The following is a 27,804-nucleotide window of genomic DNA, read 5'->3' as shown; positions in this document are numbered from 1 at the left end:
GATCGCGCCACTGCACTACAGCCTCGGCGACCAGAGCCAGATACTGACTCAAAAAAAAGAAAGAAGGGGCCGGGCGCGGTGGCTCACGCCTATAATCCCAGCACTTTGGGAGGCCTAGGGGAGCGGATCACGAGGTCAGGAGTTCGAGACCAGCCTAGTTAATATGGTGACACATCGTCTCTACTAAAAATACAAAAATTAGCCGGGCGTGGTGGCGCGCGCCTATAGTCCCAGCTACTCGGGAGGCTGAGGCAGAACAGTCGCTTGAACCCGGGAGACAGAGGTTGCAGTGAGCCGAGATCGCTCCACTGCACTACAGCCTGGCCGACAGAGCCTCTCAAAAAAAAAAAGAAAAGCCATCCAAAAGTGAGAAGGAAAAACAAAGTTGGTGTAACTGGCTGTTTCGGAAAACTGTCATCCGGATAACGGGCTGTCTAACCCTATAATTACGAGAAAGGCCCGAGTTTTAAGAAATGAGTTCGCAAATGACTTGAAGAAGAGGAAGGCACTCTTCCTACAAGACAAGAAGTGGTAGCTTATATATAAGACGCGTCCTTTTAAAGCGATTGTACAGTGTGGTAGGACTAGGGTAGGAAACTGGACGGCATGGAGACTTATGTGTTAAAACACAGGAGAACCCTTAACGGTAAAACCTCAAGCTTCCGGAGCATGTCGGCGAGAGGGACTTAACCGCGGAACCCAACATCCCCGGGTGCCGTTTTCCAGCCGAGTCGGGGTCAGAGGTAGCCTTTCCTACTGCGCAGGCTCAATGCTACTTACCCATAATGGAAGCAATGTGGCTCCTGTGTGTGGCGGCGGCGGTCGTGGCTTGGGGCTTCCTCTGGGTTTGGGACTCCTCAGAACGAGTGAAGAGTCGGGAGCAGGGAGGACGGCTGGGAGCCGAAAGCCGGACCCTCCTGGCCATAGCGCACCCTGACGATGAAGCCATGTTTTTTGCTCCCACAGTGCTAGGCTTGGCCCGCCTAAGGCACTGGGTGTACCTGCTCTGCTTCTCTGCAGGTAGGAGGCCATAGGAGGGGCGATGGGAGCCGGGGCTGTGAAAGGGATTTAAGTGCTAACCGATCTCAGTCGCCTTCTTCTCGAAGAGTTTTCCGCAGGGAGCTAAGTGAATACACCGAAGGTCTTACCTCTGACCCCCTCACAGGCTAGGGACAGGAGCGGCTGGCTTACCTGGTGGGTTGGGGGACGTCGGCAGCTCGCGTACTACGCCAGCAGGATTGAGGAGCAGAGGAACAGTTGCGGTTGGTTGCATTCAATACCTGCATTTCCAATGGGAACTCCACCTGTACTTGTTATTCTGTGGAACTTTTTTTTTTTTATTTGTAGAAGGAGCAAGAATATTGACCTTACGATATAGTACAAGAAACAATCTATACTGTATCGTGCCTGCTCAATCCTTAAAGTTAACTTCTAATGATAGTGAAAGACCTTCCTGCTGCCTTTAAATGCAACTTGTGCTAGTAACATGCATGTGTCAAACTGAAGAATTAGACATAGATGATTACACAGAAAGTAATTTTGTAGGCAATTTTAGAGTTCACCTCCACCCAGCTTTCAGTGAAGGAACCTTTCAAATAATAGATTTTTGTTTACCATAGAGAAAAGATCAAATGACAAAGCAAATATTGACCATCAAGCTGGAATATGGTGATTATTGAACAGTTGTATAAATGAAGTAATTGAATTGTACACATACAATGGGTGAATTTTATGGTATGTCAAATTATACCTCAATAAAGCTGTTTTTTAAAATTGCCCATGACCTCTTTTCCCATTTGGTTGTGTGTCTTTCCAATTCTTTTTCTATACAGCTTCTTCACAGAAATCACATTTTATAAAATTTTGTATCATTTTTACTTTACTTTTTCATTTACTTACCAAATACTTATTAAACATTTATGTGCTAGGCCTTATTCTATGCCCTAGGGATACAAAAGTGAAAAGCTAGATAAGAGCAGTGTCTTCATGAAACTTAAAACATCTACCCATATTAATTAGATCTAAATGTATAGCCTGTTAAATGGCTTCATTGGGATAAATCTTAATCATCCTTTATTGTCTGTACCTTCAGAGGTTTTTTCCTAGTTTATTGCAAAGAGCAGAAAACATCTTTATGTATTTTATATTATTTCATTAGTATTAATTTCTAAAATTGGCTGTTTTGAGGCTTTGCATGCAAAACACATTCCCAAAAACGATATGCCAATTTACTCTTTTTTTTTTTTTTTTTGAGATGGAGTCTCACTCTGTCTCCCAGGCTGGAGTGCAGTGGCACGATCTCGGCTCATTGCAACCTCCACCTCCCGGGTTCAAGTGATTCTCCTGCCTCAGCCTGCCAAGTAGCTGGGTTTACAGGCGCTTGCCACCACACCTGGCTAATGTTTGTACTTTTAGTAGAGATGGGGTTTCACCATGTCAGCCAGGCTGGTCTCAAACTCCTGACCTCTAGTGATCCACCTGCCTTGGCCTCCCATAGTGCTTGGGATTACAAGTGTGAGCCACCGTGCCTGGCCTACCCATTTACATTCTTACTGACGCTAATGAGAGTATCTGTCAATATATTACTTCCTGTAGCATTGACTGATTTTTTTATAAATTTCTTTTTTGTGTGTGTGTGTGAGACGGATTCTCGCTCTATTGCCCAGGCTGGAGTGCAGTGGCGCAATCTCGGCTCACTGCAAGTTCTGCCTCCTAGGTTCATGCCTTTCTTTCTGGGACTACAGGTGCCACCACTACACCTGACTAATTTTTTTGTTTTTTTGTTTTTTTTAGTAGAGACAGGGTTTCACTGTGTTAGCCAGGATGGCAATTCTCCTACCTCAGCCTCTCAAATAGCTAGGACTACAGTGTGCACCACATGCTGGGCTAATTTTTGTATTTTTAGTGGAGCCGAGGTTTCACCATGATGGCCAGGCTGGTCTCGAACTCCTGACAAGTGATCTGCCCACAGGTGTGAGCCACCACACCCAGCTGGCTAGCTTTTAGTTGTATTTGTATTTTATATTACAACTATAGGAGTCAAATGATAAGCTAGTTTGTTACAAGATCTTCAAAAGAAGCCTAGATTTTATTTGTAAAACATTATAGGTACTGCTCTTTAATAAACTTACCCTTATTTTCAATAGGTTCATAAAAATTTGGGACCACAATTGAAAATTTGTTCAAATAAAAAATATAGGCCGGGCATCGTGGCTCATGCCTGTAATCCAAGCACTTTGAGAGGCTGAGGCGGGCAGATCACGAGGTCAAGAGATCGAGACCATCCTGGCCAACGTATTGAAACCACGTCCCTCGGCCGGGCGCGGTGGCTCAGGCCTGTAATCCCAGCACTTTGGGAGGCCGAGACGGGCGGATCACGAGGTCAGGAGATCAAGACCATCCTGGCTAACAAGGTGAAACCCCGTCTCTACTAAAAAATACAAAATAGCCGGGCGAAGCGGCGGGCGCCTGTAGTCCCAGCTACTCGGGAGGCTGAGGCAGGAGAATGGCATAAACCCGGGAGGCGGAGCTTGCAGTGAGCTGATGATCCGGCCACTGCACTCCAGCCTGGGCGACAGAGCGAGACTCTGTCTCAAAAAAAAAAAAAGAAACCACGTCCCTCCTAAAAATACAAAAATTAGCTGCCTGTGGTGATCTGCGCCTATAGTCCCAGCTACTCGGAAGGCTGAAGCAGGAGAATCGCTTGAACCCGGGAGGCGGAGGTTGCAGTGAGCCGAGATCGTGCCACTGCACTCCAGCCTGGCAACAGAGGGAGACTCCGTCTCAAAATATATATATACATAGAGATATATATACATATATATGTATAGAGAGAGAGCATGCACTTGGCACTCAATGTTTTTATTGTCTTTCATTATTTCCTCTGAATCCATTTTGTTTTTTCTTGTATGTTATTTATTCTTTATTCATGTTTTGTTTTTTATTTTATTTTATTTTATTTTACTTTACTTATTTTATTTTATTTTATTTTATTTTATTTTATTTTATTTTGAGACGGAGTCTCACCCTGTCTCTCAGGCTGGAGTGCAGTAGTTCGATCTTGGCTCACTGCAACATCTGCCTCCTGGGTTCAAGTGATTCTCCTGCCTCAGCCTCTCGAGTAGCTGGGATTACAGGCATGCACCACCACGCCCAGCCAATTTTGTATTTTTAGTAGAGACGGGGTTTCACCATGTTGTTCAGGCTGGTCTCGAACTCCTGACCTCAAGTGATTCGCCCATATCAGCCTCCCAAAGCGCTGGGATTACAGGTGTGAGCCACCGTGCCTAGCCACGTCAGGCTAATTTTTGTATTTTCAGTAGAGACAGGGTTTCACCATGATGGCCAAACTGATCTCGAACTCCTGACCTCAGGTGATCCGCCTGCCCCGGTCTCCCAAAGTGCTGGGATTACATGCGTGAGCCACCGAGCATGGCCTGTTTGTTTATTTTATGAAACGGGGTCTTGTTCTGTCTAGAGCCTTTCCCCTCCAGACTGCACTGCCAGCTCTCATATCAGGTGACAGAGCAAGACCCCGTCTATAAAATAAACCAAACATGGATAACATACCAGAAAAAATGGTAAGTTGGATTCAGAGGAAATAATGATTATAGCGTGAGCCACTGCTCCGGGCCTAATTTTTAAAATCACTGTTTAAATTCACAAGTCATTCAAACATGTATGGATTAAACATTATTCTGCTGACCTAACATACTAATATGAAAAACAGGAAGCTATTAATTTGTAATATAATGAAAGCTGTGATGTTTTGATGGAGAAAGTACTATGGACACAAAATGGAAAAAAGCATTAAATCTCTTTTCAGGGTTTTAGATTAAGGAAATCTCCAAACTGGTTTTCTTTTGAGCTGGACTTTAAAAATAGGAGTAGATATATATAGGAAGCAAGCAGTAGTAAAGGCATCAGTAACTCTTGGATTCGCGTGAATAATTCATTCTAACAAGATCTTCAGTTTAAGGGAAGGGGAGAAGCAGGGAAAAAATAATAATTGCTTTGTTATTGCTGGCTCACATCCTATCAGCAACTCTATGAGGTAGGTACTATTGTTTTCTCCATTATACAAGTATGGGAACTGAATCACGAAGTTTAACTAACAACCGAAGTGACCAGCTACAGTGTGAAGAAGCCAGGACCCCGTGGTTTTTCTCTGTTCTAAAACCGTTACACCCAATCTGCCTCTCACATTGCCTTGTATGCCTTGTCAGTTGATGAAATATCTAAATTGATTCCCAGTGTATGTTCCAAGGAACATTAGTTCATCAAGCTACTATTTTAAAAAAAGAGGCCAGGCACAGTAGCTCACACCAGTAATCCCAGCACTTTGGGAGGCCGAGGCAGGTGCATCACGTGAGGTCAGGAGTTCCAGACCAGCCTGGCCAACATGGAGAAACCCCATTTCTACTAAAAATACAAAAATTAGCCAGGTGTGGTGGCACACGCCTGTAATCCCAGCTACTTGGGAGGCTGAGACAGGAGAATCGCTTGAACCCAGTAGGCAGAGGTTGCAGTGAGCAGAGATCGTACCACTGCACTCCAGCCTGGGCAATAGAGCAAGACTCCAACTCAGAAAGAATAAATAAATAAAATGAAAAGAATGCGTTGGTCAAGTTTGGAGAATAGCCAGATGTGCTATCCTTTATGTAGACGTTTACAGTCTTTATAAGAATATCAACAGCTTCGAGAAGCATTGCTGTAAAAAACTTTTACTTGGTTTAATCCAGTATTCCTCCAATTTATGTGACCACTAAAATACCTACTAATAGATGCATCTGTTATGTAGTAGAATATCATTGAATATATACCATAGAGAAGTAATATAATCAGTTTTGTGTTTTAGAAAGCTCATTCTTGGCCAGGCACAGTGCCTCATGCCTGTAACCCCAGAACTTTGGGAGGCTGAGGTGGGTGGATCATAAGGTCAGGAGTTCAAGACCAGCCTGGCAAACATGGTGAAACCCCATCTCTACTAAAAATACAAAAATTAGCCGGGCATGGTGGTGGATGCCTGTAATCCCAGCTACTCAGGAGGCTGAGGCAGGAGAATTGCTTGAACCCGGGAGGCCGAGTGCGGTGAGCCAAGATTGCTCCACTGCACTTCAACCTGAGCGACAGAGCTAGACTTGTCTCAAAAATAAAAGCTCAGTCTTGGACCAGGTGTGGTGGCTCATGCCTGTAATCCCAACACTTTGGGAGGCCAAAGTGGGAGGATCACTTGAGGCCAGGAGTTCAAGACCAACCTGGTCAACATAGTGAGATCCCATTTATTTAAAAAAGAAAAAAAAAAAAGGCTCATTCTGGTGGCAATGTGGAGAATGGTTTGGAAGGAAAGACTGGAGTCAGGAAAACCAAGTCAGCCCAGGCTTCTTCTCTAGACTGCACTGCCAGCTCTCATATATTAGATTTCTATGTAATTCTGGTCTATATACTTTAGTCATTTCAACAACCCTCTCTTAATTACTGCAGCTTATAAAAGCTACACTAGGCCAGCCGTGTTGGCTCACTCCTGTAGTCCCAGCACTTTGGGAGGCAGAGATGAGTGGATCACTAGTTCAAGAGAGCGAGACCATCCTGGCCAACAGGGTGAAACCCTGTCTCTACTAAAAATATAAAAATTAACTGGGCATGGTGATGTGCATCTGTAGTCCCAGCTACTCAGGAGACTGAGGCAGGAGAATCACTTGAACCTGGGAGGCGGAGAGTGCAGTGAGCCAGGATTGTGCCACTGCACTCCAGCCTGGGTGACAGAGCAAGACTCCATCTCAGGGAGGAAAAAAAAAGCTACACTATATTATGGAAGTGCTATTATCTGATATGAATAGCCTTCTGATTGTTCTTCAGGATATGTTTGCTGCTGTTGACCCTTTTTTGCAAATATCTTTTTTATGTGGAGAGACAGAGCCTCACTCTGTTGCACAGACGATCTACGCTCACTGCAACCTCTGTCTCCTGGATTCAAGTGATCCCCCTGCTTCAGCCTCCCAAGTAGCTGGGACTACAGGCATGCACCACCATGCCCAGCTAATTTTTGTATTTTTAGTAGAGACAGGGTTTTGCCATGTTGGCCAGGCTGGTCTCCAACTCTTGACCTCAGGTGATCTACCCTCCTAGGCCTCCCAAAGTGCTGGGATTACGGGATGAGCCACCATGCCCAGCCCCCAAATACATTTTAGAATTAGCTTGGTGATGTTCAAGGAAAAATCTTGCTGACATTTTTTTTTCCCCCTTGAGACAGAGTCTCGCTCTGACGTCCAGGCTGGAGTGCAGTGGCGCGATCTCAGCTCACTGCAACCTCCGCCTCCCGGGTTCAAGCGATTCTCCTGCCTCAACCTCCCAAGTAGCTGGGACTACCAGCATGTGCCACCATGCCCAGCTAACTTTTTTGTATTTTTAGCAGAGATGGGGTTTCACTGTGTTAGCCAGGATGGTCTCGATCTCCTGAGCTTGTGATCCACCCGCCTCGGCCTCACAAAGTGCTGGGATTACAGGCATGAGCCACATTGCACAGCGCTTGCTGGCATTTTTATTGGAATTTCACTGACTCTACTGATTAATAAAAGGAGAACTGACATTTCCAATATAAAGCCTTTCTGTCTCTGGTATTATGGTATGCTTCCATTTATTATATGTTGGCCTTTCTTACTGTCTGTTAATAGTTTTATAATTAATGTCTTAAATATGTATATTGAGATGATTATGTCATTGTGTCCATTAATCTGTTCTTATGTGTAGACATTCCTTTTGCAAATATAGTCTGTTACTTTCTCATACTTCAGTATCTTCTTTAATTTCTTTAACTATATTAAACATTTATATCTGCTTCTAATAATTCCAGTTTCTGCAGTCTGTATATCTGATTCTGTTCTTTATTCTAGTAATTCATTCTGGGTGACTTGGTTCCATGTGTATTTTGTGATTTTTTTTTTAATGTAAGCACGTTTTTTTTTTTCTTTCTTTTTTTTTTTTTTTTTTTGAGATGGAGTCTTGCTCTGTTGCCCAGGCTGGAGTGCAGTGGCGCGATCTCGGCTTACTGTAAGTTCTGCCTCCCAGGTTCACGCCATTCTCCTACCTCAGCCTCCCAAGTAGCTGGAACTACAGGCACCCGCCACCATGCCCGGCTAATTTTTTGCTTTTTTTTTTTTTTTAAGTAGAGATGGGATTTCACTGTGTTGGCCAGGATGGTCTTGATCTCCTGACCTGGTGATCCACCTGCCTCAGCCTCCCAAAGTGCTGGGATTACAGGCGTCAGCCACCGCGCCTGGCCTTTTTTTTTTTTTTTTGCACATGTTTCTTAGAACCATATTTGTGGTAATATTTTGGTGATATGCTTTAGCTTCAGCCAGGTAGCTAAGGGCACTACTTACCTCTGATCACTCTAAAATTTTAGATTGAGATTTTTCAGGCCACAGGGTCATATAAATTCAAGGATCTAACCCAAGAACATTCACTGTGGAATGCTGTGTAACAAATTGTCTCAAAACCGTGTGGCTTAAAACCGTAATTAAATCTTTCCAGCCTGTGTGCTGGCACACACCTATAATCCTGGCACTTTCTGAGGCTGAGGCAGGAGGATCGCTTAACCCAAGAGTTCAGCCTGGGCAACATAGCCAGACCAGGAGAAAAAAAAAAAAAAAAAGCCGGTCTTGGTGGCACCTGTACGTAGTCTCAGCTCTTTGGGAGGCTGAGGTAGAGGAATACTTGAGCCCAGGAGTTTGTGACTACAGTGAGCTACGATGATCATGCCCTATAGACTGAGACCCTGTCTCAAAAACAAACAAAACAAGAAAAACCAATCACCTTTTTTCTCATGGTGTCAGACAAAGTATACTTGTCTCTGCCTCACAATGTTTAGTACCTCATTTGGAGAACCCAAAGACTAGGGACTGGAATCACCTGAATACTCGTTCACTTATATATCTTGCTGTCAGCTGGGGACTTTGCTACAGATGTCAGCCAGAACATCCACATACGGTATATCCATGTGACTTGGGCTTCCTCACAACCTGGTGGCTGAGTTCTTGGGCAAGTGTCCTAAGAAAGAACCTGTGCTAGGGATAACCATATTTCCTTTCAGGACCTATCCTTGAAAATCATGCAGTATCATAAGCCACATCCAGGTTCAAGGAGAGAATTAGATTCCACCTCCTAATGGGGAATGTAGGCATTCTAGAAGTGCGTGTGGGACTAGAAATATTGCTCTCGCTACCTTTGGAAAATACAGTCTATCACACCAAGTAAAGGAGAGTATGTGGTTAGCAATTCTTAGGCGGTGACATTTTGTCTTATTTTCCCTTCTGCTAGAACCAAGCCTACAGATAGGATGTAGCCCTACCATATCTGTCTAGGGCAAGTTTTTTCCTGGTTCATCCAGAGAAAGTGTTGCCTTTTGAAGGTCCTGTCTTTATGTGGATGTCTCCTTATTTGTGTCCAAGCTTTCTCTCCTGCTCCCCTGACTTTAGGCCACCAAGGATATGCAGATGTTCACAAAGTGTTCTGGGTCAGCCCCATAATACCTCTCAGGATTCATGTCTTCCTATTGTTTTAGTCCATCAAGGATATCCCTTACATTCCTGCTAGTTAAACCATGCATTCTAGAACATGTTTGCCTTTTATCTCACATGTTCAAGTGTTCATCCTGAGGGTTTCTCTGCATATCTGATTTGCCATGTTGCCTAAATAGAACTTATGAGGTTATTTTTAATATTGCTTTTTTTTTTAGACAGAGTCTCCCTCTGTCACCTAGGCTGGAGTGCAGTGGCACGATCTCAGCTCACTGCAACCTCCACCTCCTGGTTTCAAGTGATTCTCCTGCCTCACCTTCCCGAGTAGCTGGGATTACAGGCACGCACCACCCTCATAACCAGCTAATTTTGGTATTTTTGTAGAGCCAGGATTTGGCCAGGCTGGTCTCAAATTCCTGACCTCAAGTAATCCACCTGCCTTGGCCTCCCAAAGTGCTGGGATGACAGGCATGAGCCACCATGCCAGGCCTTAATATTGCTTTTAATCATTAATAATTCTTCAAAGTTTTTTTTTTTTTTTTTTTTTTTTTTTTGGAGACGGAGTCTGGCTCTGTCGCCCAGGCTGGAGTGCAGTGATGCAATCTCGGTTCACCACAACCTCTGCCTCCCAGGTTCAAGCAATTCTCCTGCCTCAGCCTCCCAAGTTGCTGGGACTACAGGCGCACACCACCACGCCTGGCTAATTTTTTGTATTTTAGTAGAGACGGGGCTTCGCCATGTTGCGCAGGCTGGTCTCAAACTCCTGAGCTCAGGCAATCTGCCCGCCTCGGCCTCCCAGAGTGCTAGGATTACAGGCGTGAGCCACCGCACCTGACCCAAAGTTTTTCATATTGAGATATATTTAGATCTAGCCTCAAAGTGTTAGTCTTGTCTTTCTAACTCTGTTCTTTCCAACTCAATATCTTTGGAATTTTTTTAATATGATTTTAAGTATTGACTGCATCCTGTAAAGAATGGAATAGACTGGGGCTGGCCACTGTGACTCAGGCCTGTAATCCCAGCACTTTGGCAGGCTGAAGTGGGTGAATCACTTGAGGCCAAGAGTTCAAGACCAGCCTGGCCAACATAGCGAAACTCCATCTCTACTAAGAATACAAAAATTAGCCAGGTGTGGTGGCACAAGCCAGTATTCCCAGCTATTCAGGAGGCCGAGGCAGGAGAATCGCTTGAACCTGGGAGGTGGAGGTTACAGTGGACAAGATTGTGCCACTGCACTCTAGCCTACAAGGCAGAGCAAGACCCTGTCACAAAAAAAAAAGAATGAAATGGGCAGTGGCTCATGCCTGTAATGTCAGCACTTTGAGGCCAAGGCAGGACAATCACTTGAGCCCAGCAGTTCAAGACCAGCCTGGGCAACATAGTGAGACATCGTCTCTGAAAAAAAAAAAAAAAAAACTAGCCGAGCATGGTGGCGTGTGCCTGGGGTCTCAGCTACTTGGGAAGCTGAGATGGGAGGATAGCTTGAGCTGCATTGAGCTGTGATAGCACCACTGCACTTCAGCCTGGGTGACAAAAGAAAAAAAAAAGAGTGGAATAAATTAGTAATGGAATAAATTGTTCTCAAACTCCTGACCTCAAGTGATCCATCCATCTTGGCCTCCCAAAGTGCTAGGATTATAGGCATGAGCCACCACACCCGGTGAAAGGTAGCAATTTCATTAGTAAGAGTCGATATGAATGCAATCCTTTTGGGAATAATGAGAAATGACACTACTCGCAAGTATGGCTATATTGGCTGATAATATCATGTGACAGTGTTTCTTGATCTGCAGAGATATGTGCTCAGTTTTCTTCTTAATTTTCTTTTTTTTTTTTTTTTTTTTGAGACAGAGTCTCGCTCTGTCGCCCAGGCTAGAGTGCAGTGGCTGGATCTCAACTCACTGCAAGCTCCACCTCCCAGGTTCACACCATTCTCCTGCCTCAGCCTCCCAAGTAGCTGGGACTACAGGCACCCGCCACCTCGCCCGGCTACTTTTTTGTATTTTTTAGTAGAGACGGGGTTTCACCGTGTTAGCCAGGATGGTCTCGATCTCCTGACCTCGTGATCCGCCCGTCTCGGCCTCCCAAAGTGCTGGGATTACAGGCTTGAGCCACCGCGCCCGGCCTCTTCTTAATTTTCTTTTCTTTTTTTTTAAATTTGAGACGGAGTTTTCCTCTTGTTGCCCAGGCTAGAGTACAATGGCATGATCTCAGCTCACTGCAACTTCTGCCTCCCAAATTCAAGCTATTCTCCTGCCTCAGCCTCCCGAGTGACTGGGATTACAGGCATGCACCACCACGCTGGCTGATTTTGTATTTTTAGTAGAGACAGGGTTTCTCCATGTTGGTCAGACTGGTCTCGAACTCCTGACCTCAGGTGATCCGCCCACTTTGGCCCCCCCAAAGTTTGGGATTATAGGTGTGAGCCACTGCGCCCGGCCTTTTTAATTTTTTTATCTTAATGATCCTTTAAAAAGTTGTTGAAGAATTTTAAAGACAATTTCTGTTTTATAGGAATAACACCTATAATCCCAGCAATTTCATAATTGAAAGATTTTATTCATTGAGAATCCAGTTTTTAATATTACTTAAATTGTGTTAAGACATACATAACAAGAATTTACCATTTTAAACTTTTTTTTTAGATGGAGTTTCACTCTTGTTGCCCAGGCTAGAGTGCCATGGCGTGATCTCGGCTCACTGCAACCTCCGCCTCCTAGGTTCAAGCAATTCTCCTGCCTCACCCTTCTGAGTAGCTGGGATTACAGGTGCCCACCACCATGCCCAGCTAATTTTTTATTTTTTTTTTTTTTTTTTTTTTTTTGAGGCGGAGTCTCGCTCTGTCCCCCGGGCTGGAGTGCAGTGGCCAGATCTCAGCTCACTGCAAGCTCCGCCTCCCGGGTTCACGCCATTCTCCTGCCTCAGCCTCGCGAGTAGCTGGGACTACAGGCGCCGCCACCTCGCCCGGCTAGTTTTTGTATTTTTAGTAGAGACGGGGTTTCACCGTGTTAGGCAGGATGGTCTTGATCTCCTGACCTCGTGATCCGCCCGTCTCGGCCTCCCAAAGTGCTGGGATTACAGGCTTGAGCCACCGCGCCCGGCCTAATTTTTTATATTTTTATTAGAGACAGGGTTTCACCATGTTGGCCAGGCTTGTCTTGAACTCCTGACCTCAGGTGATCTACCTGTCTCGGCCTCCCAGAGTACTAGGATTACAGGCATGAACCACTGCGCCTGGCAATTTTAAACACTTTAAGTGTTCAATTCCATGGCAGTAAGCACTTTCATAGTATTATGTAACCATGACCACTATTTCATCATCCCAAATAGAAACTCTACACCCATTTAGCATACCTTATCCCCTCCTCTCCCCAGCCTCTGGTAACCACCATTATTTCTATATCTATGAATTTGTCTATTCTAGGTAACTTCAATAAGTGGAATCATATAATAATTGTTATTTTATGCCTGGCTTATGTTAATTAACATACTGTTTTCAAAGTTCATCCATATTGTGGCATGTATCAGAACTTCATTTCTGGTTGAGCTCAGTGACTCACACCTGTAATCCCAGCACTTTGGGAGGCCGAAGTGGAAGGATCCCTTAAGACCAGGAGTTCAAGACCAGTCTGGGCAGCATAGTGAGATTTCGTCTTTACAAAAAATAAAAATAAACAAATTAGCCAAGCTGGGTGGCAAGTGCCTGTAGTCCCAGTTACTTGGGAGGCTGAAGTGGGAGAATCCCTTAAATCCAGGAGGTCAAAGCTGCAGTAAGCTTTGATCAGTCGCTGCATTCTGGCCTGGGTGACAGAGCAAGTCCCTGTCTCAAAAAAAACTTCGTTTCTTTTTATGGCTTTATTATTCTATTGTATATATGTATACACACTACATTTTGTTTATCATTCATCTAATGATAGGCACTTGGTTATTTCCAATTTGGGGCTATTAGGAATAATGCTTCTATGGACATCGGTGTACAAGTATTGATTTGAGTACCAGTTTTCCTTTTTTTTTTTTTTTTGAGTATAATTGCTGAGACATATGGTAATTCTATATTTAATTTTTTTGAGAATTGACAAACTGTTTTCTGCAGCAACTGTACAGTTTTACATTCCCACCAGCAATTAACTATGGTTCCAGTTTCTCCACATCTTTGTCAACATTTATAATTTTCCATTTTTTGGACTATAGTCATCCTAGTAAGTGTGCAGTGATGATGTCACATTGTGGTTTTTATTTTCATTTCCCTAATGACTAATGATGATGAGCATCTTTTCACATGCTTATTGGCCATCTATATATCTTCGTTAGAGAATACCTGTTCAAGTCTTTTGCCCATTTTCTGATTCTAGTTTCATTTTTAAGTCATGATTTCTTTGTTTTTTTGAGACGGAGTCTCGCTCTGTTGCCAGGCTATAGTGCAGTGGCGTGATCTCGGCTCACTGCAACCTCCACCTCCTGAGTTCAAGAGATTCTCTGCCTTAACCTCTTGAGTAGCTGGGAATATAGGTACCTGCCACCATGCCCAGCTAATTTTTGTATTTTTAGTAGAGACGGGATTTCACTATGTTGGCCAAGACGGTCTCAATCTCTTGACCTCGTGATCCGCCCGCCTCGGCCTCCCAAAGTGCTGGGATTACATGCGTGAGGCACTGCGCCCGGCCAAGTCATGATTTCTTAGACTGGGTTCTGTGGACATATCCTAACAGAAGGGGATCCAGCTCTCTTAGTTTCAGCTTCCTTTGGGAACCCAGGCCTCTGGGCTCCAGTAACACTACCTCCTTCCTTCACCTCACCAACCAAGGGTTGGTAGTCACTTCTAGATATCTCTGAACTCTGGATTACTTCACTGTTCTGTTTGACCCTTAGATCCTCCAACAGTTATGTGTCAAAATCTTTGCATTAAATTCTTGCTATTGTAACTATTTGATGTGGTTTCTGTTACCCTGGATAGATCTTGACATAGCATCTAAATTCCCTCATTTTATAGGGGAAGAAACTTGTACCATTTTGTCTTCCAAATACATTTTAGAATTACTTGGTCATGTTAAAGGAAAAACCTTGCAGCTATTCCTTCCCATAACATACTTCTCAGTCGTAACTAGCAATCTAGCAGTCATAATCACTTTTTGAGTTGGAGTCTCACTCTGTTACCAGGCTGGAGTGCAGTGGCACAATCTCAGCTCACTGCAACTTCTGCTTTCTGGGTTCAAGCATTTCTCCTGCCTCAGCCTCCCAAGTAATTACAGGCTGGGATTACAGGCCTGAGCCACCGCGCCCAGCCTCATAATCACATTTAATACAAAGTAAAGTCACATTGTAAAGATGCAAATTTTACATCACAATGTATAAAAGTAAAACTTTTTTAAATAATAAAGAAATTAAAGAATTTCTCCAAATTCACATAGTTAGTAAAAGACCAGATAGTGTTGGGACCATGATGCCTTCATGCCCAGTCCACTTCTTGTTCTAACAAATTAAAACTTCCCAGGTTGGAGTGGGAGAGGAGCTTTTTTTCCTTTATTATTTATTTTTTTGGGGGGTAGAGAGAGGTCTTGCTATATTCCCCAGCCTGGTCTTAAATTCCTGGCCTCAAACAATGTTCTCACCTTCCACAGTGGTGGAAGCTGGGATTACAGGCATGAGCCAGCTTCTTACTGATTTATTTTCTTTTTCTTTTTTTTTGTTTGAGACACAGGGTCTCACACTGTCATCCAGGCTATAGTACAGTGGTGTGGTCATGGTTCACTATAGCCTGGAACTTCCAGGCTTAAGCAGCCTCCCGAGTAGGTCGGACTACAGGCGTGAACCACCATGCCCAGCTAATTTTTAAAATTTTTCTTTTGTAAAGACACTATGTTGACCAGGCTGGTTTTGAACTCCTTGCCTCAAGTGATCCTCTTGCCACAGCCTTCCAAAGTGCTGGGACACTTTGCCACTATGCCCAGCTTTGATTTTTTCTTAACCGTATAAATCTATTACCTATTTAGAATAAATTAATTTTAAATTTTTTAAGTAAAATAAAAATGTTTACCTTTATAAATTATAATGTATACATTTGAGTCTTTACAAAATGTCTTTACTTTGTATTAAATGTGATTATGATTGCTAGTTATGACTGAGAAGTATGTTATGGGAAGACTACTAAGCATACAATTGTGCATGAGCTTATACACACACGCATAATGTAGTTCTACATCTAGAAATTACATTAATTTTATCATTTTCTGTTTCCTAGAATAATGGTCTCAAAACTCTTTGGTCACATTTTCCTATCGGTAAAAAATGTTGAGCATATACTCCCATTATATGTATATTTATTTACAATATATCATAAGTATATGGACTAATGTGTACATTAAAAACATTAACAAAAACTTACATTTATAAAAAACAAAGTAAACAAATCAGGGGGAGATGGCCTAGCACTGTGGTTCACTCCTGTAATCCCTTCAGTTTGGGAGGCCGAGGTGGGTGGATCACCTGAGGTCAGGAGTTCAAGACCAGCCTGGCCAACATAATGAAATCCTGTCTCTACTAAAAATACAAAAATTAGCCAGGCGTGGTGGCAGGCACCTGTAAACCCAGCTACTCAGGAGGCTGAGGCAAGAGAGTCACTTGCACCCGGGAGGCAGAGGTTGCAGTGAACTGAGATCACACCACTGTACTCCAGCCTGGACAATAAGAGCAAAACTCTGTCTCAAAAAAACAAAAGAAAAGAAAAGAAAATTAGGGGGAGACATCCTAATGCTTTTCCTCCACCACCCCCAAAAGATTATTTTGTGCATCCCAGGATGCACCCATCTTACTTGGGCATTGTTCTAGAATGTGTCAGTTAAAAGCTGCTAAAGGATCTCAGCCATGTGTTCTGTTGAAGTGCCTACATGTTCACCAAACTTATTGAAAACAGTTAAAATGGTCCTTGACTTCAACTTCCAGAACTGTTATAAGTTCCTTAGTTCAAACACAAAGCAATAAAACTGGCCCCAACAAAACACATTAGCCTCAATTCTAAGCAGTTTCTCATAACCATAATCATAGACTAATGTGCACAGCCTTTGAACGTAGCAATTGCAATACTAATGTACATGAGACTATCATCAAAAATCAAGTCATCTAGGGAGCAAAAAAATGGGAGAGGGTATATATAGAGATTAGAGGGAAACCCAAAATATACACAAAATGTTTTCTTTTCTTTTCTTTTCTTTTTTTTTTTTTTTAAGACGGAGTCTCGCTCTGTCACCCAGGCTGGAGTGCAGTGGCCAGATCTCAGCTCACTGCAAGCTCCGCCTCCCGGGTTCACGCCATTCTCCTGCCTCAGCCTCCCGAGTAGCTGGGACTACAGGCGCCCGCCACCTCGCCCGGCTAGTTTTTTGTATTTTTTAGTAGAGATGGGGTTTCACCGTGTTAGCCAGGATGGTCTGGATCTTGTGACCTTGTGATCCGCCCGTCTCGGCCTCCCAAAGTGCTGGGATTACAGGCTTGAGCCACCGCGCCCGGCCACAAAATGTTTATGACAAAAAAAAAAAAAACAAGAAAAAAGATATGATGAGGACAATACAAAACTAAGCCTGTTTGCCAGGCACAGTGGCTCACACTTGTAAACGCAGCACTTTGGGAGGCTGAGGCAAGTGGAGCACAAGGTCAGAAGTTCGAGACCAGTCTGGGCAACATGGCGAAACCCCATCTCAATTAAAAATACAAAAATCAGCCGGGCATGGTGGAGGGTGCCTGTAATCCCAACTACTGAGCTGAGGCAGGAGAAGCGCTTGAACTCTGGAAGCAGAGGTTGCAGTGAGCCGAGATCACTGTATTCCAGCCAGGGCAACAGAGCAAGACTCTAAAAAAAAAAGAAATAGCCATTATCCCCACTTAACTGGTGAAGAAACTGTGGCTCAAGAAAGTTAAGTAACTTGCACAAATCAGACCTGCAATTATTTATTGGAGAGTTGAATTAACAGGTGCATTAGCTGGACAGTTGCTCAAATGAGTCCAACTTAGGTGATACCAAAATGTCACTGTATTATTATTTGTAAGAATACAGAAGAGTTTTATTTACCAGAACTATTTTTAGGGAATATAGTATATGTTTTGGGAAAATAAAGAATATATGTTGTTTGGGGTGCCAATGGGATAAAGATCCCCTTGGGGTATGCTGGATAGCTGGCTGTGAAATTCTTCAAAAGAGGATGCTTTCCGTGTATCTGCACATTTTCCTGTAATACTCAAGAGTAGCAGCCTCTATTTTCTTTTTCTATACCAACAAGAATGAGCTTTGAAAGCTTCATCCTTTTTTTTTTTTTTTTTGAGATGGAGTCTCCCTCTGTCGCCCGGGCTGGGGTGCAGTGGCCGGATCTCAGCTCACTGCAAGCTCCGCCTCCCGGGTTTACGCCATTCTCCTGCCTCAGCCTCCCGAGTAGCTGGGACTACAGGCACCTGCCACCTCACCCGGCTAGTTTTTTGTATTTTTTTTTTAGTAGAGACGGGGTTTCACCATGTTAGCCAGGATGGTCTCGATCTCCTGACCTCGTGATCCGCCCGCCTCGGCCTCCCAAAGTGCTGGGATTACAGGCTTGAGCCACTGCGCCCGGCCCAGAAAGCTTCATCCTTAAATCAATGTTAAACAGTTATTTGAGGGCTGTCAATGAAGAGGGGGCCCCAGTTGTTCTCAGTGGTCATACATGGGTTGATCCTAAATCTGCTTAACTTCAAAGTTAGTACCCTTGGCTGTGTACCATGCTGCCTCTAGCATGTGACTGAAATGCAGTCAGAAAGATAGGTAGATAAATACAAAGATGGAAAAGAATTGTGAATGGTGGTTCTAAAGATTGTGCTACTGGTAGTCTTCTCACAGGAGTATCTTGGTGTTGTATTTTCTTAAACTTTGTATCATAATCACACATTTTCAGGCAGCTTAAATCCTTCAAGGAACAAAAACAGGATAAGAATGAGTGAATAGATAGGTCTCCACTGTTAAAAAAAAATCTACCACTGTATATTTGTTATCCTCAGGAAATTACTACAATCAAGGAGAGACTCGTAAGAAAGAACTTTTGCAGAGCTGTGATGTTTTGGGGATTCCACCCTCCAGAGTGATGATTATTGACAGCAGGTAATATATCTTTTAACAATGTAGAAATTTATTGGCAATAAATATGCAGTGATATACTCAAAAGACACACAAAAAACTAATGTGAGTGGCTTAGAACATCTTGTATGAAAAGTCTAGGGCTCAGTGTTATGGTTCACGCCTGTAATCCCAGCACTTTGGGATGCCGAGGTGGGCGGATCCCTTGAGGTGAGGAGTTTGAGACCAGCCTGGCCAACATGGTCAAACCCCCTCTCTACTAAAAATACAAAAATTAGCTGGGCATGGTGGCACACGCCTGTAATCCCAGCTACTCAAGAGGCTGAGGCAGGAGAATCACTTGAACCCAGGAGGCGGAGGTTGCAGTGAGCCAAGATCAAGCTGTTATACTTCAGCCTGGGCAACAGAGTGAGACTTCATCTCAAAAAAAAAAAAAAAGAAAAGTCTACATAAAATAACTTCATGGCAGCACACGGTGGCTCACGCCTGTAATCCCAGCACTTTAGGAGGCCCAGGTGGGCAGGTCACCTCAGGTCAGGAGTTCAAGACCAGCCTGGCCAACATGGTAAAACCCCACATCTACTAAAAATACAAAAATTAGCCGGGCTTGTTGGCACACACCTGTAATCTCAGCTACTTGGGAAGCTGAGGCAGAAGAATCGCTTGAACCTGGGAGGCAGAGATTGCAGTGAGCCAAGATCACACCGTTGCACTTTAGCCTTGGCAAAAAGGAAGACTCCATCTCAAAAAAAAAAAATAATAATAATAATAATAATAATAATAAAACTTCACATTTGTTTTTAAATGACAGTGTGATTGAAAGAAATTTTTTAACTTCTGTTTGGATTTTTTTTCATGACATGGCTACTTCTCTTTACATCTACAGCTTTAAAAAGTTTTATTATAAATTTCAAAAACACACAAAAGTATAAAGAACAGTATCATAAACTCCCATGTGCCCATTACCTAAACCCACTGATTAGCTAGATTTTACTATACAGTGCTTGTTTCTTCAGCTATCCCTAACTTAACATCTTTTGTGTATGCAAAGCATTTTAAAGAAAACTCCAGCCATCAGGTTTTTTGCCCCTAGGTACCTAGGTCTGCATCTCTTAAGAAGATGGGACACTTTTCACCTAGCTACAGACGGCCATTATCTTTATATCTAAAAATATTAACAATAACAGTAATTCTTTGGTGTCCACCAACACCCAGTCCATATCAGAATTTCTTCAGGTAGCTCAAAAATTTCCTTTTACACTTGGTTTACTCAAATCAGGATCTCGACAAGGACCACACATTATAGTTAGTTGATATACTGCATTTAATTCCCCTTTTCTCCAAATCAGTGGATTTGTTGAAGAAACTGAATTATATTGTCATACAGAATGCCCTACATTCTGGATTTATCTGTTTGTTTCCTGTATGTCTAAGTTCTTTTCTTTTCTTTCTTCCTTTTTTTTTTTTTTTTTTTTTTTTTTTGAGACTGAGTCTCACTCTGTCACGCCTAGGCTGGAGTGCAGTGGTGCCATCTCAGCTCACTGAAACCTCCGCCTCCTGGATTCAAGCGATTCTCCCGCCTCAGTCTCCCGAGTAGTTGGGATTACAGGCATCCACCACCATGCCTGGCTAATTTTTTATATTTTTGGTAGAGATGGGGTTTCACCATATTGGCCAGGCTTGTCTTGAACTCCTGACCTCAGGTGATCCACCGCCTTGGCCTCCCAAAGTGCTGTGATTATAGCCATGAGCTACCACGCCTGGTCTTTTTTTTTTTTTTTTTTTGCACACAACAAATCAGATTTGGGTCTAAATTTTTGGGGGGCAAGAATATTTCATAGGGCCGGGTACGGTGGCTCAAGCCTGTAATCCCAGCACTTTGGGAGGCCGAGACGGGTGGATCACGAGGTCAGGAGATCGAGACCATCTTGGCTAACACGGTGAACCCCGTCTCTACTAAAAATACAAAAAAAAACTAGCCGGGCGAGGTGGCGGGCGCCTGTAGTCCCAGCTACTCGGAGGCTGAGGCAGGAGAATGGCGTAAACCGGGAGGCGGAGCTTGCAGTGAGCTGAGAACCGGCCACTGCACTCCAGCCTGGGCGACAGAGCGACAGAGCGAGACTCTGTCTCAAAAAAAAAAAAAAAAAAAAAAAGAATATTTCATAGGCTGTACTATGTACTTTGCATCTTATCAGGAGACATGTACTATCTGATAGACCTATAGTGAATCTACAATTGATCAGCAAGTTCAGATGGCAATGATTCCCTTTATTTTAAAGGCCCCCATCAACCTTTCATATGTTCTCATGCCTATTGCCGGAATCATTAATTACCTAGAAGTTGCAAAATGCTGTTTCCAATTGTCTCACGTATTCTATGTGTACTAGCTATAATTCTTTTGTAAAAACAGAATCTTCACTATTAATTAAGTTACACTGCTATGTATAATAATCTGAAATTAAAAAAAAACAGGATAGGTGCTTAATTTTTTCCCTTTAATTGACATTTTTCAGAATAAAGAGTTGATACGCTGTACACCTACAGTTGTGATCTATTGTTTGTTTGTTTCTTGAATGGGGAGGATGCTTAACTTTCATTAGGAAATTACATGTTTTTATGTATTCGGTGTTTCAGGTTCAGTCATAATGTTCTTTAATACTAAATTGTCTCGTGTTTGGCCAGAGAGTCTCTTCATGTTGGCTTATAGATCCTTTTCATATGACCTCTTTGTCTTTTATGATTTCCTTCCTTTCTTTCAAGTACAGTGAGACTTTCCACTACAATCTTGTATACCTTCCTGCCCCAATTCTGAAATCAGCCATTTGTCCAAAGAGCCTTTGTTTGTCTTAGTAGGGAATGGTATTTAGAGGCCATAACCAGCATAGTAGGAGTGTTCGTTGCTATAGTGTTATTTATTTATTTTTTTAGACGGAGTCTTGCTCTGTTGCCCAGGCTGGAGTGCAGTGGTGCGATCTTGGCTCACTGTAGCCTCTGCCTCCCAGGTTCCAGAGAGTTTCCTGCCTCAGCCTCACCATATTGGTTTCAGCCAATATGGTGAAACCCCACCTCTACTAAAAATACAAAAACTTAGCCTGAGTAGCTGGGATTACAGGTGCACGCCACCATGCCCAGCTAATTTTTGTATTTTTAGTAGAGACAGGGTTTCACCATGTTGGCCAGGCTAGTCTCGAACTCCTGACCTCAGGTGATCCGCCTGCCTCAGCCTCCAAAAGTGTTGGGATTATAGGCATGAGCCACCACACCTGGCTGCTATAGTGTTATTATTTCTCATTGCTACTTGACCTTTATAGTGGACAGAGCTAGGATGTGTGTTTTTTGTGTGCTTTTGGCTTTTTTAGAGACAGGATCTCACTGTTACCCAGGGTGGAGTGAACTGGCGTGATCACACTTCACTGTAGCCTTGAACTCCTGGGTTCAGGCAATCCTCCTGTATCAGCCTCCCGAGTAATTGGGACTATAGGCACTTACCACCACACCTGGCTAATTTTTTTTTTTTTTTTTTTGAGATGGAGTCTTGCTCTGTTGCCCAGGCTGGAGTGCAGTGGTGCGATCTCAGCTCACTGCAACCTCCACCACCTGAGCTAAAGTGATTCTCCTGCCTCAGCCTCCCAAGTAGCTGGGATTATAGGTACACTCCACTATGTCTGGCTAATTTTTGTATCTTTAGTAGAGAAGGGGTTTTGCCATGTTGGCCAGGCTGGCTTTGAACTCTTGACCTCAAGTGATTCACCCTCCTCAGCCTCCCAAAGTGCTGGGATTACAGGCGTGAGCCACCATGCCTGGCCTATTTTTTTTTTTTAAGGAAAAAAAATTGGAAATATATACAGATGATTACAATTCAAAGTTAATATTTCAGGGGTTTTATTTAACATCATGGATATTTACAATGGAATCACTAGTTGGGTGAAGTGGCTCCAAGCACTTTGGGAGGCCGAGGTGGACAGATTGCTTGAGCCTAGGAGTTTGACAACAGCCTGGGCAATGTGGTGAAACCCTGTCTCTACTAAAAATACAAAAAATTAGCCGGGCGTGGTGGCATGCCCGAAATCCCAGCTACTTGGGTGACTGAGGTGAGAGGATCACCTGAACCCATAAGGTGGAGGCTGCAGTGAGCCAAGATCATGCTCACTGAACTCCAGCCTGGATAACAGAGTGAGATCCTGTCTCAAAAGCAAAAAAAAAAAAAAAATGAATCTCTTCTGTCACACTGAAAGTCCTTTCCAAGAACATGAACATAATTACTTATTTTCTTCTTTAATCTTTGCAAGAATTTCAGGGCCGGGTGCAGTGGCTGACGCCTGTAATCCCAGCACTTTGGGAGACCAAGGCGGGTGGATCACGAGGTCAGGAGTTCGAGACCAACCTGGCCAACATGGTGAAACTCTGTCTTTACTAAAAATACAAAAATTAGCTAGGTATGGAGGCACGTGCCTATAATCCCAGCTACTCGGGAGGCTGAGGCAGGAGAATCGCTTGAACCCAGGAGGCAGAGGTTGCAGTGAGCTGAGATCGTGCCATTGCACTCCAGCCTGGGTGACAGGACGAGACTCCATCTCAAAAAAAGAAAAAGAAAAAAAGAATTTCATAAAACATGAAAGAAGGGGCTGGTATTATAGTATTATGTATACTCAGAACAATAAATACTCAAAACTAATACTAAATACATTATGACTTGATTATGATGCTTGCAATTTACTTTAAGATAATTCAGAAAAAAATAAATACCTATATAGATTAACCCCAAATGACAAAATATTAACCTTAGTGAAAGGTACCAGAGCGTTTCTTTTTTCTTCGTTGTTGTTTTTTTTTTTTTTTTGAGATGGGGTCTTGATCTGTCACCTAGGCTGCAGTGCAGTGGCGTGATCTCAGCTCACTGCAACCTCCACCTCCCGTGCTCAAGCCATTCTCCTGCCTCAGCCTCTCGAGTAGCTGGGATTACAGGCTCCCACCACTGCGCCCAGCTAATTTTTGTATTTTTAGTAAGACAGGGTTGCCAGGCGCCGTGGCTTACACCTGTAATACTGGCACTTTGGGAGGCCGAGGTGGGCAGATCACAAGGTCAGGAGTTCTAGACCATCCTGACCAACATGGTGAAACCCCGTCTCTACTAAAAATAAAAAAATTAGCTAGGCGTGGTGGTATATGCCTGTAATCCCAGCTACTCATGAGGCTGAGGCAGGAGAACTACTTGAACCCAGGAGGTGGAGGCTGCAGTGAGCCGAGATCACGCCACTGCACTCCAGCCTGGTATGACAGAGTGAGACTCCATCTTAAAAAAAAAAAAAAAGTTGGGGTTTTGCCATGTTGGCCAGGTTGGTCTTGAACTCCTGACCTCAGATGATCCATCCACCTTGGCCTCCCAAAGTGCTGGGATTACAGGCCTGAGCCACCTTGCCTGACCTGAAAATTTAGCTAGGTGTGGTGGCACGAACCCTGTAGTCCCGGATACTCAGGAGGCTGAGGTAGGAGGATTGCTTGAGGCCAGGAGTTCAAAGCCGGCCTAGGCAACATAGCAAAACCCTGTCTCTAAAAATTAAAATGAAAAATAAATATGAATTTTGGGCCAGGCGGGATGGCTCACACCTGTAATCCCAGCGCTTTGGGAGGCCAAGGCAGGCGGATCAGGAGGTCAAGAGTTCAAGACCAGCCTGGCCAACATGGTGAAACCCCATCTCTACTAAAGATACAAAAAATTAGCCAGACGTGGTGGCATACGCCTATAATCCCAGCTACTAAGGAGGCTAAGGCAGGAGAATCACTTGAACCTAGGAGACGGAGGTTGCAGTGAGCTGAGATCGCACCACTGTACTCCAACCTGGGTGACAGAGTGAGACTCCATCTCAAAAAAAAAAAAAAAAGAAAAAGAAAAGGCAGTAAAGTTTAGGTGAGCTGTGAACAAATTAGCTTTGACAGAACATATATCTCTTTCTGTTGAACCTTCATGATACCATACAGAAATGTAACTGTGAATCGTGGAGAGAGATGATGAGTTTTGTGCTTCAGAATGATTACTCTAAGGAAAGTATGGATTGAAGAGATCAAGATTGTAGATGGGTTAGTCTACTGTTTTTGTCCCAGTGGAAGGAGAATATCTCAAATTAGAGTAGCAGCAACTGAGATGGAGATGATGGGATGAATTCAACTCTTTTGTTTTTTTTAGAGACAAGGTGTCACGCTGACACCCAGGCTGTTAGGCAGTGGTGCAATCTTAGCTTACTGCAGCCTTGAACTCCTGAGTAGCTGGGATTACAGGTGTCGGCCACCATGCCTGGCTTATTTTTTTTTTTTTTTTTTTTTTTTTGAGACGGAGTCTCGCTCTGTCGCCCAGGCTGGAGTGCAGTGGCCGGATCTCAGCTCACTGCAAGCTCCGCCTCCCGGGTTCCCGCCATTCTCCTGCCTCAGCCTCCCGAGTAGCTGGGACTACAGGCGCCGCCACCTCGCCCGGCTAGTTTTTTTTTTTTTTTTTTTTTTGTATTATTTTTACTAGAGACGGAGTTTCACCGTGTTAGCCAGGATGGTCTCGATCTCCTGACCTCGTGATCCGCCCGTCTCTGCCTCCCAAAGTGCTGGGATTACAGGCTTGAGCCACCGCGCCCGGCCAACCTGGCTTATTTTTTAACTTTTCCTCGAGATGGGTTCTCCCTGAGTTACGCAGTAATATGGTTTTGATCTGTGTCCCCACCAAATCTCATGTGGAATTGTAATCCTAATATTGGAGGTGGGGCCTTGGATCCGTCGGAGGTGATTGGATCATGGAGGCCGATTTCTCATGAATAGTTTGGCACTGTCCTCCTTGGTACTGTCCTTGTCAGTGTGTTCTGGCAAGATCTACTTGTTTAAAAGTATATAGTACTTCCTCCCTCTCTCTCTTGCTCCTCCCTCTGCTGTGTAGGATGCTTGCTCCCTCTTTGCCTTCTGCCATATTGGAAGCTTCCTGAGGCCTCCTCAAAATCGAAAACTGCTATTCTTCCTTTATAGCCTGCAGAACCATGAGCCAATTAAACCTCTTTTCCTTATAAATTACCAAGTCTCAGGTATTTATAGCAATGTGAGAATGGACTAATGAACCCAGGCTGGTCTGGAACTCCACAAGCAATCCTCCCACCTCAACCCCTCAAAGTGCTGAGATTATGGATGTGAGCCACCACGCCCAGCCCCAGCCTCAAGGTTTTGTTTTGTTTTATTTGAGACAGAGTTTTGCTGTGTCACCCAGGATGAATGCAGTAACACAATCACGGCTCACTGCAGCCTAACTCCGCGGTTCAAGGGATCCTTCCACCTCAGCCTCCTGAGTAACTGGGACCACAGGCATGCACCACCATGCCAGCTACCTTTTTTTTTTTTTTTTTTTTTTTTGGTAGAGATGGAGTCTTGCTAGCTTGCCCAAGCAGGTCTTGAACTCCTGGACTCAAGCAGTCTCCCACTTTGGCCTCCCAAAATGCTGGGATTATAGGCATGAGCCACCACAGCTGACCTCCAATCTTATTTAAAAGGTAGAAATAGGCTGGGTGCGGTGGCTCACGCCTCTAATCTCAGCACTTTGGGAGGCCGAGAGGGGGCAGATCACCTGAGGTCAGGAATTCGAGACCAGTCTGACCAACATGGAGAAACCCGGTCTCTACTAAAAATACAAAATTAGCCGGGTATGGTGGCGCATCCCTGTAATCCCAGCTACTTGGGAGGCTGAGGCAGGAGAATGGCTTGAATCCAGGAGGCAGAGGTTGCGGTGAGCTGAAATCACGCCATTGCACTCCAGCCTGGGCAATAAGAATGAAACTCCCTCTCAAAAAAAAAAAAGAAATGGCAGGAATTCAAGAAACAGAAGAAATTTGGGATAATGGAAACCCACCTAGATATCTAGGTGGATAAAGATTAGCGAGGGTAGTTTGCAAAGGAGGAGAATTGGGTATGAAGAGATAATAAATTAGGCATCTTTAGCATATGGGAGGATGAAAGTCTTTGGGGTGGGCTAGTGCAGTGGCTCATGCCTGTAATCCCAGCACTTTGGGAGGCCAAGGCGGGTGGATCACCTGAGGTTGGGAGTTTGAGACCAGCCTGACCAATATGGAGAAACCCCATCTCTACTAAAAATACAAAATTAGCCAGATGTGGTGGTGCATGCTTATAATCCCAGCTACCCGGGAGGCTGAAGCAGGAGAATCACTTGAACCTGGGAGGAGGAGGTTGTGGTGAGCTGAGATCGCACCGCTGTACTCCATCCTGGGCAAGAAGAGTAAAACTCCGTCTCCAAAAAAAAAAAAAAAAAAGAAACTATTCGGGATGAATGAAATTGCCGTGGATTAACTGGAGTGATAAGAATTGGGGATCAGTCAGATGAAAATAAAACCACAAACTATAATGAGGAGAACTGGAAGAATTGAGATGTAAGGTGGGAATACTTGAGAAAATTATAAAGAAAATGAGAATTATCTGCCCAGTGTTAAACAAAATTAGCATCAAATGGTATAAGAAATTTGGTACCCTGCTTTTTTTCACTAGAGAGTATTTTTAGCATTTTCCTATGTCATTAAATAATCGTTAAAAGTCTTTAATGATTGTAAAGATTTAATAGTAAAGATGTGCCATAACATTTAACATGTTCCTACTATTGAATATTTAAATCTCTCTAATATTTAAGCACTTACAATTTTTTTAAGCAAATCTTTGAAGTTCTGACTCTTTCCATAAATGAATTTCTAGATATTGAATTTCTGGGTCAGAGTATAGGACTTTTTCTTTGGGGTTTTTTTTTTTTTGTTAGTTAGTTTTTGGAGACAAAGTCTCTGCCATCAGGCTAAAGTGCAATGACATGATCGTGTCTTACTGCAAGCTCTAACTTCTGGGCTCAAGCAATCTTCCCACCTCAGCCTCCTAAGTAGCTAGGACTACAGGTGTGCACCACCATGCCCAGCTAATTTTAAAAATTATTTTAGAGACAGAGTCGTGCCATGTCACCTAGGCTGGTCTCCAACCCTTGGGCTCAAGTGATCTGCTTCAGCTTCCCAAAGTGTTGATATTACAGCAGGAGCCACCATTCCCAGTCTATACAGGACTTTTTGTAGTTTTCTTCATCTAGGTACTAAACAATTCTGCTAAAGTTATTTTGATTCTTTTTTATTGTTATTGTTGTGAATAAGATTTTTTGGCTAAGAATTTACTGCTAGTATGTAGCTT

At 43.6% G+C, this 27,804-nt stretch overlaps 1 protein-coding gene across 2 annotated transcripts in view; it reads left to right on the top strand.

Annotated features, from left to right (window-relative positions):
* Positions 1-261: 261 nt before the first annotated feature.
* PIGL (phosphatidylinositol glycan anchor biosynthesis class L) overlaps positions 262-27,804 on the top strand; it is a 115,704-nt gene continuing 88,161 nt past the window's right edge. For both annotated transcript variants that reach the window (XM_033181774.1, XM_033181776.1), the window contains exons 1-2: positions 262-1,020; positions 18,531-18,630. In XM_033181774.1, coding sequence (XP_033037665.1) covers positions 786-1,020; positions 18,531-18,630 — 335 coding nt within the window. In that variant the 5' untranslated portion in view covers positions 262-785. The remainder of the gene's footprint in view (positions 1,021-18,530; positions 18,631-27,804) is intronic.

This window comes from Trachypithecus francoisi, unplaced genomic scaffold (assembly GCF_009764315.1).
Source record: "Trachypithecus francoisi isolate TF-2019V2 unplaced genomic scaffold, Tfra_2.0 Lachesis_group20, whole genome shotgun sequence".
Lineage (NCBI taxonomy): Eukaryota > Metazoa > Chordata > Mammalia > Primates > Cercopithecidae > Trachypithecus > Trachypithecus francoisi.
The sequence above is the reverse complement of the archived record's forward strand: the minus strand, read 5'-3'. Positions and strand labels throughout refer to the sequence as shown.